Source organism: Melospiza melodia, chromosome 1 (assembly GCF_035770615.1).
Source record: "Melospiza melodia melodia isolate bMelMel2 chromosome 1, bMelMel2.pri, whole genome shotgun sequence".
Lineage (NCBI taxonomy): Eukaryota > Metazoa > Chordata > Aves > Passeriformes > Passerellidae > Melospiza > Melospiza melodia.
Genome location: NC_086194.1, coordinates 151,815,390 through 151,830,000, shown reverse-complemented (window position 1 = coordinate 151,830,000; position 14,611 = coordinate 151,815,390). Strand labels below are relative to the sequence as shown.

At 40.8% G+C, this 14,611-nt stretch overlaps 1 protein-coding gene across 2 annotated transcripts; it reads right to left on the bottom strand.

The window, feature by feature from the left end:
* Window positions 1-107: 107 nt before the first annotated feature.
* MTERF3 (mitochondrial transcription termination factor 3) lies at window positions 108-14,259 on the bottom strand. Of its 2 annotated transcripts, none has more exons than XM_063172104.1 (7): window positions 13,528-14,259; window positions 11,030-11,182; window positions 9,880-10,069; window positions 6,782-6,929; window positions 5,519-5,590; window positions 2,608-2,769; window positions 108-364 (listed from the first exon to the last, which is right to left on the bottom strand). In XM_063172104.1, the coding sequence occupies exons 1-7, from the start codon at window positions 13,856-13,858 to the stop codon at window positions 170-172; spliced, it is 1,251 nt and encodes a 416-aa protein (XP_063028174.1). In that variant the 5' UTR covers window positions 13,859-14,259; the 3' UTR covers window positions 108-169. The 2 variants fall into 2 exon arrangements, with proteins under 2 accessions (XP_063028174.1, XP_063028183.1); XM_063172113.1 differs by lacking the exon at window positions 13,528-14,259 and adding an exon at window positions 12,527-13,049.
* Window positions 14,260-14,611: the final 352 nt, after the last annotated feature.

Genomic DNA, 14,611 nt, shown 5'->3' with positions numbered 1-14,611 from the left:
TTTTTAGGCTACTATAAGTATTACTGTAATCCTTTAAATCCTACACGCTTCATAAACAATGAATTCTTAAACCAGTAATTAAAAAGTTAAGAGACCTTAAAGGGAAGTAGTTTTATAAAGTATGTTTATTTTGCAACTTAATTCTATAATTTTTTACATGTGTTACTAATCAAAGTGTTTTTAAGAAATTTTCAAAGTCCTGCATAGAGGCTTTGGCAATCTCTGTACAAAACACCTCATCGGGCAGGGATACCAGCTGATCCAGGGAGATGTAGCTGGGCTGGGCTGGGTCATACTGGGCTCTTCCCAAGAAGGCAAGAAACATATGCCTCTCTCTGATTCGTAATAGCTTTGAGTTGAAAACCTAAGAAAGAAAAAGGGGAACCATTTTTTAGGTTGTCTAAATTTCAGACCCCCAGGCATAAAAAATTAGAGCTTTTTTTAGCCAAACTGAAGCTCTAGGAAGCAAACAAATAATATGCTTATTTTCCTTTAGTTTACGTCAAACACCAGGTAGGTTACATTTATATATAAATTATCTAAACTCAAAATAAATACTCCAATACAATATGCTGACATACACAACAAAAACCAGGGAGTGATACAAAAAACCTAATGTGCTTGAGAGTTGTTTCTATATAACAACTCTATTACTTTGTAATTACTGTGTAATCACAGCCAAGACAGTGGAGGCATTCAGTAACAGGGAGCACTCTCCCTCTAGCATCAGACAGATTCAAATAACCACTGTTACAAGGAAAAAATGAAGAGGTGACCACAGGGCATAATGCAAATAACAAACTGGCACGGTGGCAAGGGCAGAGGTGAGTGGATGTGACTCCTGTCATGATAATGTGGCCAAAAGGCACAGTGTGGTGGTTCAAAGCAACCACTTGTCTTCTGCTGCACCGCAATGCCTACCTTTGAAGATACCTGCCACAAAAAATAATCTAGACAGACAAAGATGAGAACAATGGTAGGGGAAACACAAAAGAAATCAGCAGAACATTTGAAAAGAGAAGGAAGTGGGGAGGATGAGATGCACAGTTAAGTCGTAAAAGCAAAGATCGAAGTTCATTCCTGAGCAGTACAACTGAACAGAGAGAGATGCTATAGAGGCAATATTGATGAACATATGAATGCCACAGGAAGAAGAGATTTTACTAAAAAAGACTCCATTGATGGAAGAAGAGTTCCATGAGGATGCAAACTAATTTGAACAAGGAGGGAAAAACAAAACTACTGTTCCTCCTCTGCCTTCTTGAATTTTAAGAGGCAGTCAAAATAGAGAAGAAATGGAAAAAAAAAAACACTTAATCACCATTTGTAGCTGACAGAATGGTTACCACAGCAACTGTAACATCAGATAGAATTTGAAAAAAAAATCCTCTATATTTCCTATTTTTAACATTACTGTCAATCAGGATAAAAGTGAGTATTGATGCAGATAAATATGTATTTGTGAAGGCACAAGTTAAGGCCCAACCATATGCAGACTGATGTGCACTACCTGTATCCTGGAATTCAGTTTTCAAGGGTGAAAGGGAAGAACAGGAAAGAGAGGGAGAGACTGTGCCAAGAATAAGGAATAGAGGAAACACTCACCAAACAAAAGGAAGAAAAATAATGAGATGAACCACCATAAAGCCAACAATAAGACAACTGAGAAGAAGTGAGCAAAACTTGTGGTCATTTACAGATCAAGGAGGGCAAAGTGACAAAGTAGAGCATAAAAGCAAGCATCCTTGTTAAGTAAAGATAGATTAAATAGCAAGATAATAAAAATCCTGAAGAATAGTTTTATTCCCCCATGCAATTTTGGCTTTCTAGCCACTTAGGTTCTCTACTAGACTTGCTTTAGAATTACTGCAGTTCAGAAGCTGAAATTTCTGCTTTCATTTTTACCTTGTAAGAAGATAGTGCAACAGCATGTAGGCATTGAATGAAGTGACTAACACTTTTAGCTTTCAATTTGTGAGGAAATAGCAGTAATGAGGAGGTAGGAAAAAATCCAAAATAGTAATCAAGAAACAAATCTATTTTCAATCCCATGGTATTTTAGCAATTGCCGCAGCAATAAGAAGACCAAGGATAATCTAATTGTCTATTGGACAGAACTTCTCTTACCTTTACACTGTATTTTCAGATCCTACAATTTCTAAAGGTTATTTTTTAAGTAGACAAACTTGAAAGAAATGTTTATATTTATATATATAATGTTACCTAATGAACAGATCTTCTTCATAATCTGTCTTCTCTTATGTCTCTTAGGTAAGATTTCAGGAGAAGCAAATGCCTAAGCAGGCAGTAATCTCTCTTGCATGAACACAGAAAAGATGAGCATGACTACCTCTGTTAAAAACCTTAAATATCACAAGACTGTGGGTAGTGATGTCACACGTGCTAATGGAAAATAAGCAGCAGTTCCATCGGAAATCTTCAATAGTTTCTGGATTGCTAATAAAAGTTATCCCAATTAGAGTAAAAGCCACAGGCTAGCTGGAGAATTCACTTATGTTCTGCACAGAGCAAGGCTCCACCTTCAGCACATCAGTGAAGTGTCTGTGACAGGAGCACCTACAATTTATTCCCAGATCAACAGCTCACCTGAGGAAAGCGAGTAAGCATGTGGTGGGGAATGCCCATTATGTTGTGTAAGTAGTCAAATGTCTGTTTGAGTCTCTTTTTACTTGCAGTTAAAATCTTGGGAGTTTTACACACTATCTGTTGAATTTCATTACGTTGAAAACCAAGTTCAATTTGACAAACCTGAAAAAGAGCACAATTTTATCTTTGCAAGTCAGTTTATTTTACAAACAGCAAACTCAGCTTATTTTAATGTGCCACTGAAATAAAGTAATGCAAAATTCTTCTATTCTTTTTTACACAGCAACAAGAATGAAAACCACAAAAATATCTGCCACTTCAGTTCTTCTCAAGTCAGACAATACAAATTATTTATTGTTCTAGATTAAAGTGTCATTTGTTTATAAAATATCCCCAAAATAAGGATAACCTCTGTGAATATTATGTATTTTTCAGTTTGTCTGAGACACGAACAAAAAAGCCACATCTCTATATGTATGGCAGTTAAAAGCATAAAGATTTTCCCCAAAGAGTCCTGTATCATTTTCAATACCAAGCTGTCAAGAGACTTTCTTTCTGTGGAGCTGTTGAGCTTTGTAAAACACAGCAATCGAATAGGTAGTGCCTACTTTTGCTAATGTATCCAAGGTACATTTTTTAAAATAGAGAGTATAATTTCTATAGTTTTCAACTTAAGTCTGCTGAACTTAAAAGAGATGTGTAGAATACATAGGGTATTTGATTTATTCTACAGTTCAATAAAGTCTAAAGTAAGATGTCTTTTTCAGAAACTGACTTGACTTCAATTATGATTTCCCAAAAGGAAAACAAAACACATTTTTTCAATAAAATCATGAGCACTCCTCCCAAAGTGCAGAATGGCAAGCAATTCATTGAGTTGTTGAGAAAGAATTCAGCATACAAGAGTGTCTGTTAACTCAGTCATTTCTTCTATCCTCCAGTGACACTTACAAGCAGCTTGTTTTCAGTCATGAAGTGGGTGTGCTTGCCAGCTAACATAACCAGACTTTCATATCAAACTAAGGTACTTCAACTGGCAAGAAGGTGGTGTTTTTGTTTGCCCCGTTTGATGTGCCAAGAGTGCGGCTTTTTTCCAGAACTGCTTGTCAAATATGAATGGAAGGGCTTAGAATCCAGGTTTTGAATTTACCTTAGGACTTCCAAATCCTTACAGGGAACTGTTTCTAGAGGCAACTATAATCAGGTCTTTCAACTCCTCATTTTAGCTTTTCTGCTTTATAAATATTTGTGCACCACACAAAATACCAATCAACTGAGACAGCGTTCAAGTACGGAAATAGGTGCTTGCACATGAGTGGTACCTTCCACGGACCTGAGCTGGCAGGGGTAACTTCCTGCATCAAGATACACAACCAGAGTTAAGACCCTGTGTTAAATCAGTGCAGAGATAAAGCTGGGCCCACTATAGAGGTAACTGTGGCAAGAATCTTGAGCTTTTATTTTCTAATCTGTGACATGGAACAGCTCCCTTGACACGATCAGTGAGCTCAAGGGTAAGTTGCTTTGACTGCACTCAGTCTGACAGCAAACATGTTTAATATTCAATAACTCTCTAGGCCACACACGCTAATATCCTTATTGCGTAAGCCTCGGCAATAGTCAACAAAGTATGTATTATTCCCACAATAGGAGTGGTAATGAAAGCTTTGACAGGTTTTACCCTGTCAATGAATCTCTAATTGTGCTTGATTAAACCCTCAGAGGATGGACTAAGCAATCCTTCAGCACACTTAGTCCATGACTGGTATCTTACAACAACCAAGATCAGCTACTGTACTTGTTTCTAAATAACAGTCCATGCAGAATGAGGGATGCAACCTGATCACTTCTGAACTGTTGGTATGAGATTTCACTTTCCAAGTACTGTCCTCCCACCACCAGTTTAGGACATACAGGTTTGAACACAGATTCTGAATCCAACCTCCTGAAAAGCTTGAGCTTTTAAGAATTAGTAGATTCCAACAGTGGGGACCTAAAAATCGCTTCCCTTCTTTCCCTTTCTCACACATTTTAAAAATAGAGGTGCTATGCTGTATTTCTTGGTGGATAAACAAGATAGTCACATAGAACTAAAGACCTCAAAAACACATTCATTATAATAATGGCTCCCCAGCCTGTGGAAACAATGTGTGTTTAAAAGAAAGCACTATTAATTAGAACAGTCTGCTACTTTCCAGTCTCCTCCCTTACCACACACACATTTCACATTGCAAGACTTGTAGTGTTTAATAGTTTCAGAACAGTGAGTCTGTCTGAAAATTATACATTTTGATTTATAGTTATTTGTTATAGAAAAATGGAATTTCACAAATTGTTACACTACATCATGCTGTTTGGCCTCGATGGCTTTACAGCACAGTAATTAAAGCAATACACTTACATTTTCAAAAGGGAAAGGAATCCCCATGGGATTGAAGTTATTTACCCAACAGTTGTTAATAATGACCATCTGCTATCAGCCAATAGGTGTCAAATGCACATTTTGGCAGGCTAGTTACCTGCCAGGAGAAAAATAATCAACTGCACATTTCTTGCTCCTAAATACTCACGGACAATCCAAGTTAGCAAAAACCATAATAATTAAGGGGAGGGAAAAATAGACTTGAGTATTTTTCTACTCATTAAAAGTGGGTAACCATTTATGTCATCATATAGCAACTTTTGGCAGGAAGGCAATGCATCAGAGTAGAAAAGAGAATAAGGTAATGCTCCATGCATTGAATGAGCTTGCATGCTATAGAGGAAAATACATGGTTTAACAGTTACTTTATATCACCACCAAAATTATTTCATTAAATTCTTTCTGTACACAATCCCCTACAAGAATTTTATCTCCTCACAACTCTTCAACTATATACAATACACTTTTAATATCTATTCATAAGCTCACCTGAAGATTTTCTTTTACAGGCTCTATTTTGCCAGTCAGTAGCCTTGGAAGACGAATTACCAGATCCTTTGTCTACAATCAGAAAAACACATAAATTAATGAGTTTTATGGAAGGCTTTGAAAGAAAGATCCTATATAAACTTTTTTTTTCATTTCATTTTGTATTTCATTTTATCTCTACACCAAAGATGAATTTGCATGAAACAGCAGTATGTTAAGATGCAAAACATTACTCAAATATGTTCTTTAAGAAAACAAAAAATAATACAATGTAAAGCTGATAGGAAGAGGGAGTAAAAGCATGCATCAAAAGGAGAAAGTAAGCTCAAGTACTCAATTTCTCTCAGCCCTCAAGTTGTTTCTTCCTATCTTTTTAAAAAAAGTAAACAACACACCACCCAATGGAAGCTATAAAAGGGTTTTTAGTGGCAGTGCAGCTAACTTCTGAATCTGGTTAGACCACAGTGTAACAGCACAACAAGAAATACTCCACATTTCCTGAAGTGTCTGATTACTTGCAGTCCACTCTGAGTACAAGGTGGTGGCTAAACCTTTTTCTGAGGAGATGTCTCACCTCAAATATGGAAAGGCCAGCAACAGAGCACTGTAGCAGCTATGACTGTTCAGACGAACCCAAGATTCCACTTGGAATTTGGTATTCATTGCAATCCCCCCCTACTGCAGGACACAACTAACACTGCCCACTTACTCCAGGCAAGTGCAGCTACTACCTGCCCTGAAGATCCAAAGCAAGGTGCTGAACACCTGCTAAGCGCATAATGTGGTGTGCACCCATGAGCAAACACAGAGGTCACTCTTGGTGAGCTCAGCGTATGATTTGGCATTTATCTTGATAAGATACTCACAAATTAGACTATTTTTATAATTTTTAAGTATGTCGAAGTATCTTGAAGAGATGAAGAGCATCAAATAATTTTCCAGAAGTTAAAAGAGCTGCTTGCTGTTTCAGTAATTAATTCAGTCCTCTGACCCACCTCAAATAACAGAACTGGACATACACATGCTTATTTGATAATAAACTGTAGCAGGTCATCTTCAGAAGCTGTACTTCAGGTCCTCTGAATGTCAGGTGTCCATATCACTTCCACAGACAGTTAAAACCATGTTACCCTCCTATAACCCTCTAGTGACATTGCTGGTGTTAACACAATGTTTGTTGATAATCTCCAAACACTTCGGAGTATTCATATTGCAAGACCATACAACTGTCAATAAAAAATACCTGAACACTTCAGTCTTTACCTTTTTTACACTGAGACCAAGTTCATTTTTGAAGAAACCCAGTCTGTTATCCAATCTTTCCACTGAAAACAACAGCAAATATGGAGCTCTTGAGACCATCTGAGCAATTTCTGACTTACCAAATTTTTTTGATTTTAGGTAAGCCACTCTAGAAAGAGAACAAAAACAAAATAAAATCCAGTGATGAAAATTATATTGCCTCCATTTATTCAGTGATCACTTAAATTCCTCAATGATATCTTATAAATGGACAGATGTTCTAGCATTAACATGCAACCTTGCCAAAAATAATTAAGGTGAAATCTAGAGTTATCGTAAAAGCAAAATACCCTCCCTTCCAATTAATTAGAAGTAAAATAAACCTCAGAGCAGAATGTCAATACTGAAGACAGATTTTAATTCCTTCCAGCTGTACTTAAGCAGATAACAATGTTAACCTACAGTTAACTACTAGTCTGTCTCCTAGACTGCAAACACATTAATAGGGTATGGACAAGAAGATATATACAGCCTTTTGCTATTTTAATGAATTCCATTTCTACTGCTGAAGGAACAGAGTCTATACCTCATACACTCCTGTTTTGCCAATAGCATTGGAGTAGAAATATCACACAAGGATGCTGCGTGTAGAGATATTGTCGAAAAAGATATTTCTACATCAGCTGAAGTTGTGTTTGCCCTATTTTCAGTCACTGGTCTAACAAGCGAGCAACAAACATCTGGTTGTCAGAAAGCAAGAGGAGTTGACTAAGGTTTTGATATTTAACAGAGCTTGCTTTCCTTCCTTCTTTCCAAGTCAAAACTTTTTCCAAACTTTGATTTCAGTGAAAGTGAAATCCTATTTCAAGTCCCACTTGCAGTAGATGATTACCACAGCTCCCAGAAGAAAATGCTTGAAGAGGACAAATACAGCACACCAAGTAAAGAGACACAATTAATCCACATACGACCATGTACTAAACAACTAAATTACAATTTGGAGAGGCTTCTTCTGGTTATAGATGAAAGTATTGCAATATGAGAAGTATTTGCAGTCAGATCAACTTAGAGCACACAAGAATTGCCTTATCTGGTAGTAATTAAGATAATAAATGGGTTGCAGAATATTCTGCAGAAGTAGATATTCAGTAAAAAATGGACTTTTTGTTAAACTATGTCTTGTGGAGAGGAAAAAAAATAAAATTACCTTCCAGTCACTCAACTTCCCTCTTTCCACAAATCCTCAGAAATTATCACAAGCCAAGAACTCCCAGATGGAAGATATAAAAACAAGCTCTAGAGGACCAATTCCTAACTGAGCAGGCACCCCAACACAGAAGGTAGCACCCTAGGCTCCAGACAATGACAATGGAATTGGCACAGCTTCCAAGCATCCCAGAAACAGCTAAATGCGCAGAATAAAAATCAAATCTTTTGGCTGTCCCGACTCCACTTCTTTTCTGTTAACAAGTCATTAAGATTCACACTCGGAGTGTTTCTTCCTGGAAAGGCAAGAAACTTAAAAGAGGAATGGCAATATTGTAGTAACTTGACTGTAGAAACTAAAATATTAAAGGAACACAACTATCCAACCTGGCCAAAGCCTGAGATACATCTGTGAGTGCTGGCACCAAGGTCAGCCCTCGTTCCACTACAGGGCTCAGCAGTTCTCTGTAGCATGTTAACAGTTTTAAGTCATCATTAACACCAGCATAAAACAAAGCATCTGGTGCAGCTGCAGTACAGACACTGATTTGCAACTGTCAAAATTGCTAGGAATTATGGAATGTTTTGACTTTTACAGTGTTTATCTGAAGTCAAATGCCAAACCTATTGAAATTTTGTTTTGTTTCCTGGCAACATGGGATCCATAGCAGTAAAACATTCCAGAGTGATGTAACCAATACCACGTCCATCTGCACCGAACTGTTTATGCAAAGGTGATACTCAGCTTTCAAAAGACAGCTATTTGAGACACACTCACTTCACAGCCTTTACAGCACACACACTTACTTTAAAGCTTGCAGGAAAGCATTCACCAGTGTCAAACTTACAGAAGAATCATACTGCAGAAAATTAAGAAGAAATTGGATTGCTCTGTTTAGCCCCTTCTTTACTAATCAGCCAGTGCCACAGGAGTGTCACTGAAAAGAAAATCTGACTTAATGGAAGAGTTAGGATATTTATCACAAAAAAAACCCCAAGCCTCTCTTCAGAAGAGCAGTCTGGTCTGATACCTAAACTCAAAACTACTTCTGGAAAAATGACATAGGGTATTTTTTTGGATATTATTTCTGAAAGGCCACTTATTAAACACAAGATTAGAAGAACAGAGGAGAAAGAAGTTAGGTCTATGTCATACAAGAGTCTACTCTTGTGCCTGTTTCTAAATATTGGTACTTTCAGATAGAAATGCTACTACATGCAAGAGTCAAGATGACAGACTTTTTCTCTGGAGTACTGGGAAGTTTTGAGTTCATTAAACATGCACATACATACATGAATTGATCTGGGAAAAAAACTATCGAATTAAGAATAATATTACAAGTTAAAGTCCATTTTAAGGACTGAAGAACAGTTTAGGGCCATAGAAGTGTGAACAAACACACACACACAAATTAGTTCACTGTAGTGTTGTGTTGAGTTTCAGCTGGACAACAGGAAAAAAAGTCACCAAAACCTCCTGTTGCTATTAGATGTCAACACAGAAGAAATCTGATCTGCTTCTTTGATTGCAGAATTCATGAGGTTTCAAATTGTGGCTGAAGAGTTTAATATCGTTCAACAAATTTATGTAAAGCCTCAGGGATGTCATTTTGGAAAGAAGTAAAGAAAGTGGCCTACGATGCCAAGCTGCTTCCTCTGTGGCAGAGAGACAGAGATGGGCATTAAAATTTGTTAATAGGCAGTTTTCAGGTGGGTGATGGTGTTGACTTATGATACCATCACACATTAGTGCCAGCAGATGGGGAGGCACAAGAATATACAGCCAGGGTAAGAAAGGAGTAAGAAAGGAGGCAGCAGGCAGCACAGGTTCCTTCAGACAAGGTTAAACCACCTGGGAAACCAGATCTTCAAGCCAAGGGGCTTAACACCCTCCTACTACTTGAAAGGCTTACCTGGTTTCTAAAGCTTCCAGATCTTCACCAAGAATGTATGGATTTTTGGTCAGGAATGGTCCTAGTTGATTGTCTTCTACACCCACATCCTTAAGAAACAGAAGTATTTTTTTTACATCTTTTTCAAAGTCCAAGGTCAGTAAGAGCTGACCTGCCTTTTGACGTTTCTCCACTTGGGATAAGTCAACTCCTACAATAAACAAAATTAGAAGTTGTTTTAATTAAACACAGACCCTGCTTTCTCTAAGTGTTTCCCAAAGGCATGCTGGAATTTATAGGACTACTCAATTTTTTGCACTGATTTTGCATACTTTAATTACTCAACACAGGAAAGCTATACCTTGTATATTGTGGAAAGACTCCAGATAAAATAAGCAGTCATTTTAGAAGCTTTTGCTAAGTTTATTTTTTGAAGAAAGACCTTTGCAGTGAAACCTGCATGTGCCACATTTAGAGACCTGCTCTTGTTGCACAGAAGTATGTGCACATGAAATTTCCAAATCTGTTATAAAAGGGGAGATGACAATTTTGCAATGAAGGGCCTTTGTACACTGACTCACACATGACAATTTCTTTCTATATGGGGACAGATTCCTCCTCTCAAGTATTAATTTCTCCAACCTCTTTCCAGTCTTCCTTGCACGTTTGGGGAACAAGGTGGTGAGAAAGCTTGAACTTGGGCATCTCTGTAGTCCAAGTTTTTTTGACACTTCCCTCTTGCCTCTCCAGTGTCCTGTGCCTCACTCCTAATGTTATGCATAGCAACCATTCTCTTTCTTTCCTCCCAAGGATGAAGAGCTGCAGCTTGTTTTGCAGCAAATCAAAGCATTTTTAACCAGCCCAAAAGAAGAAAGACCAATTAAATTAAATTACACAGTGATTCCCACCTCCTGGAGCTGTGGGAGATGCCTCCTTCTAACAGAGCACTAAGGGACTAACACCAGCCAGCTTTGTTTCCCAGCAGTATGGCACTGCTAGTGACACAGTCCCCTCCTTTTGTCTGTTTACCCTGGATAACATTCTGCAGCTTTTCACCATTGGTCACTGTTCCCATTTTCAAGTTTGCAAGGTAATCAGTAAGAGCAAAGCACAAATGACAGGATCTGCAAAGCTCTGCATAGGCAGAGCACACAAACAAAATCACACATACCTAGGTGGACAAGTTTTGTAAGAGTTTCTGAGTGATCAACGTAATCACGGAGCGTGGAAGACTGAAGGGGGAGAAGTGGTTCTGCAATGATCTGTACAGCTTCTTCCTCAGAAATCACTTCCAGAGCAGATGAAGGTGGGATGTCATCCCAGTCTGAGAAACAAATATAGAAAACCCAAATGCATTTTGTGAAAGACAAAGCTGCTCCCACCAAATGCTATACAGATCTCTTAAAATCCTTTCCAAAATGCAGGAACACTGTGCCATGTGATAAACAGCCAGCCTATTATTTGAAAACATGTAAACATAAACTCTGCTCCCCGTTTTTGCCTCTGTTCCATCTCCTGGTCACTGCCCATCAACTTTTACTCATATGGCCAAATCTGAGAGTAGCACCCAGCAAGCCTGCCAGTCTGCTGCCTAGACACTGCAGACAAGAGATCAAATCACCCTCTGGAAAAGGATCCTCTTTCATGTCTTCACAAATGCATTCTAGCCTGATCACAGCCAGATAAAAGGCTACTGCCAAGACTATTTTTCATAACCTGACCAGCCCACTGCTTTGTGGCTCTCCTGAAAATGCAGCCTGGAATGCAGCTGTTTTAACTTTCAATGTATTTCACAGCCAACTCCAGCCAGGCTATTATGTCTTATCCATTACAGAAAGGCAGCTGACTGCCGCTATCTCTAACAGCAAAAGGAATAACTTCCTACTCACTAAGGTTTCAAAGGGAACATTATTATGCTTGTTTTCCCCCAAGTGTTCCAAGTCACAGAACTCAAGGTCTTTAAAAAACAAATTCTCTAAACAGATCTATTTTTCCATAGATATGACTTCACAGCAACAAGATTAAGATTGCTGTTGGCAGGCTAGCTGCTAGCATCCACATCAATCATCAGTTTGATTACTGATCAGATGCCCTGATTATAAACTCTTTGGCAAGGGGATTTTCAGGGCTCTACACCTTTGTATAATGGCTTCTGAGAGACCAGGGTAACACTCTTCCAAGTCAAGAAACAAAGGCACACTAGAACTCCACATGTAATTCCAAAGTAATTAGGATGTGCCTAATGCTCCAGGAAGAGTTGCACACACTAGCTTGATAGCTATTGAAGGTCTTGTCTTTTTCCCATAGCCTCAGAAACAAAAGCACAGTACAATGCTTTCAGCAACATTTACACATTGAACAGGAACTCTCTAGGAATATATAGGAATATCAGGTGGTGTTTTTTTTCAACTTGTTGAGGACCAAACCAATATACAATTAAATCCATTCCACACGCATACATGTCTTTTATTGCCACTTTAAAGTCCTTACACTTCCTATTGGGAATCATACTTCAAGTTACCAAAACCCCCAAAAATTATCAATTATGTTTACTCCATTATACAGACTGACAACTGGGCAAAATGCTACACACACATTCTCCAGTCAGTCTGCTGGCAGATAACAATCTGGCCAGTGGATAAACTACATCACAGGTGCAGCCACATACCAACTGGCTGATCCATCACTTTGGTGCAGCACTGTTTCAGAACCAGCTACACACACACAGATCTCTGCTGCAGGTCTGAGCCACCCCAAATAATAAGCTCTGTATAATCCAGGCTGGCTGGGCTCAAAGCAGAATCTGAACACACAAAGCTGCTCAGTAATTCAGAGCAGATTTCCTCAGCATACCTAAAGTGATTTGAAAGGATGGAAATATTATATTTTTTGTTTAGATATAAAAGTAGGGGTAAAAAGTGAGTAAATTTCCTCAGGGCAACAACACCAAGGCGCCGCTGCGTTTATCTCCTTCCGTGTCCTTTCCTCAGAAGACAGCTGGGTGAGCATTTCTCATCAGAGCAGCGCTTGAGGAGGCTTCACACCACTGCCTCCTGTTGGTGCTTCCTAATCCCTCAAACCGAGGAGTGTGAGCTGCTTCAGGCGTGCGGTCTCCCAGCCTCACTCAAAATAAAAAGAAAAAAACAACAAAACAAAAACCCCCACAAAAACAACACAACCGACCAAACAAAAAAACCACCAAAACAAAAAAACCTAAGCCAAAAAAAAAAAAAAAGAAACAAACCACAAAAAAACCAAACAAAAAAAAAAAGCAAAAAAACCCCAAACAAAAAAAAAAAAAAAATTTAAAAAACACCACAACCAAACGCCCAAAAACCAAAACCTTTTACTTTGTACCACCACATCTGTGAGGGAAAGGCAAACAGATGCAGGTAGGGTTATGAAAACTTTCAAAGAGCAGCTCCAGACCTACATTTCTACCCAAAACATTATACCTTTATCTCACTTTAAAGGTATTCTTTGCATGCCACGTCGACCATAACTATCTGAATTAACTACGGAGCTAATCAGAAGTGAAAGTCAGGAAATCCAGATACATATTTTAGGCGAACAGGGCAAAAAAGGAGAACCCAGTTGGGGTTGAACCACAGCATACTGCAAACATAATTTGAGGATTCGGGAGAAATTGTATCCCTTAAAGCCTCTTACCTTCGTCCAGTATTTTTGCATTCAGATCAGGTAATATTTCTGGTTTTGCTTGTTCCTGTTGCACTGAAGGCAGGTTACTTTCGGGAGCAGGGAAGGCTGCATCCTTGGCGCTGTCGGGCGGGGAGCAGCTCCCTGCGGACAGCCGCCTGTGCCGCTGCAGTCCGCACAGAGCCGCCTCCTTTCCAGCGGGCAGCACAGCCCGACCGGCCAGCTCCGGGCAGGCCCGTGCGGGGCAGGCGGCAACCCCGAGCCGCCGAGGAAGCTCAGCAGCAGCACGGGCCGTGCTCAGCAGGCAGCCCCAGCGGGCGGCGTGCCGAGCCCACACGGCCATCACCCACGGCAACACGGCATCCTACGGGCAGGAAAAAGCCGCGGGGTGATACGGGCGCTGCCCGCCTCGCCGTATAGCCGGGAGCGTGAATCCCCCGGCGTTACAGCAACCCCTCGCTGCAAAGCGCCACCTACGGCCTTCAGGCTTTAAACGCGCCACAAACGGAGGAGCCAGGTCTGAGGCCGCTGCCCGCCGCCCCCTAGAACAGCCGTTCCCTCGGGAGCACGGGGAAGCCCAGCCAGGACCTAAGCCCAGCCAGGACCTAAGCCCTCCCGGGGGCACGGGGCCCTCCGTGTAAAACCGCACAGGGCGGGGAGGCTGAGTCGGGCCGCGCCCGCCGTCCTCACCCCGCAGGGCTCCCCACGCCGGTAGCCGCTGCGTGCAGCCTGCGGGAGAAGGGACAGTGCCGCCCGGCCCGGGAACAGCGGGACCCACCGGGGCCTCACCTGCGCTGCGCGGCACGGCGCGGCCCACGTGTGCGCCCCGCTCCCCGGCCCGGCCTGGGCGACACCACTCGGAAGGAAACAGGGGGGAGTAGGCAGCAGCGTCCTTCTCTCCGCGTGTTATAAAAGGGCGGTATGGCGCAGCCAACTCCCCTCCTGCGCTCCGTTTCTCTCTCCCTCCCTCGCCTCGTGGGCGCGGCCGGGCGAGCTCCGCCCCTCGGCGCGGCGGGCGCGGCGCTGCCCCGCTCGGCCCGCTCGGCTGCGCTCGGCGGGACGCGGCACGGGCGGGCGGCCGGGCTGGTTCGGGCCG

What these genes read in the sequence shown, in the direction of transcription:
- MTERF3 (XM_063172104.1), bottom strand. Translation starts at nt 13,858, where the DNA reads ATGGCCGTGTGGGCTCGGCACGCCGCCCGCTGGGGCTGCCTGCTGAGC. An exon ending in TTGGTCTCAGTGTAAAAAAG is followed by an intron (nt 5,591 to 6,781) that starts GTAAAGACTGAA and finishes TTCTGATTGTAG; the next exon opens with ACAAAGGATCTGGTAATTCG. An exon ending in CTGTAAAAGAAAATCTTCAG is followed by an intron (nt 2,770 to 5,518) that starts GTGAGCTTATGA and finishes GCTCTTTTTCAG; the next exon opens with GTTTGTCAAATTGAACTTGG.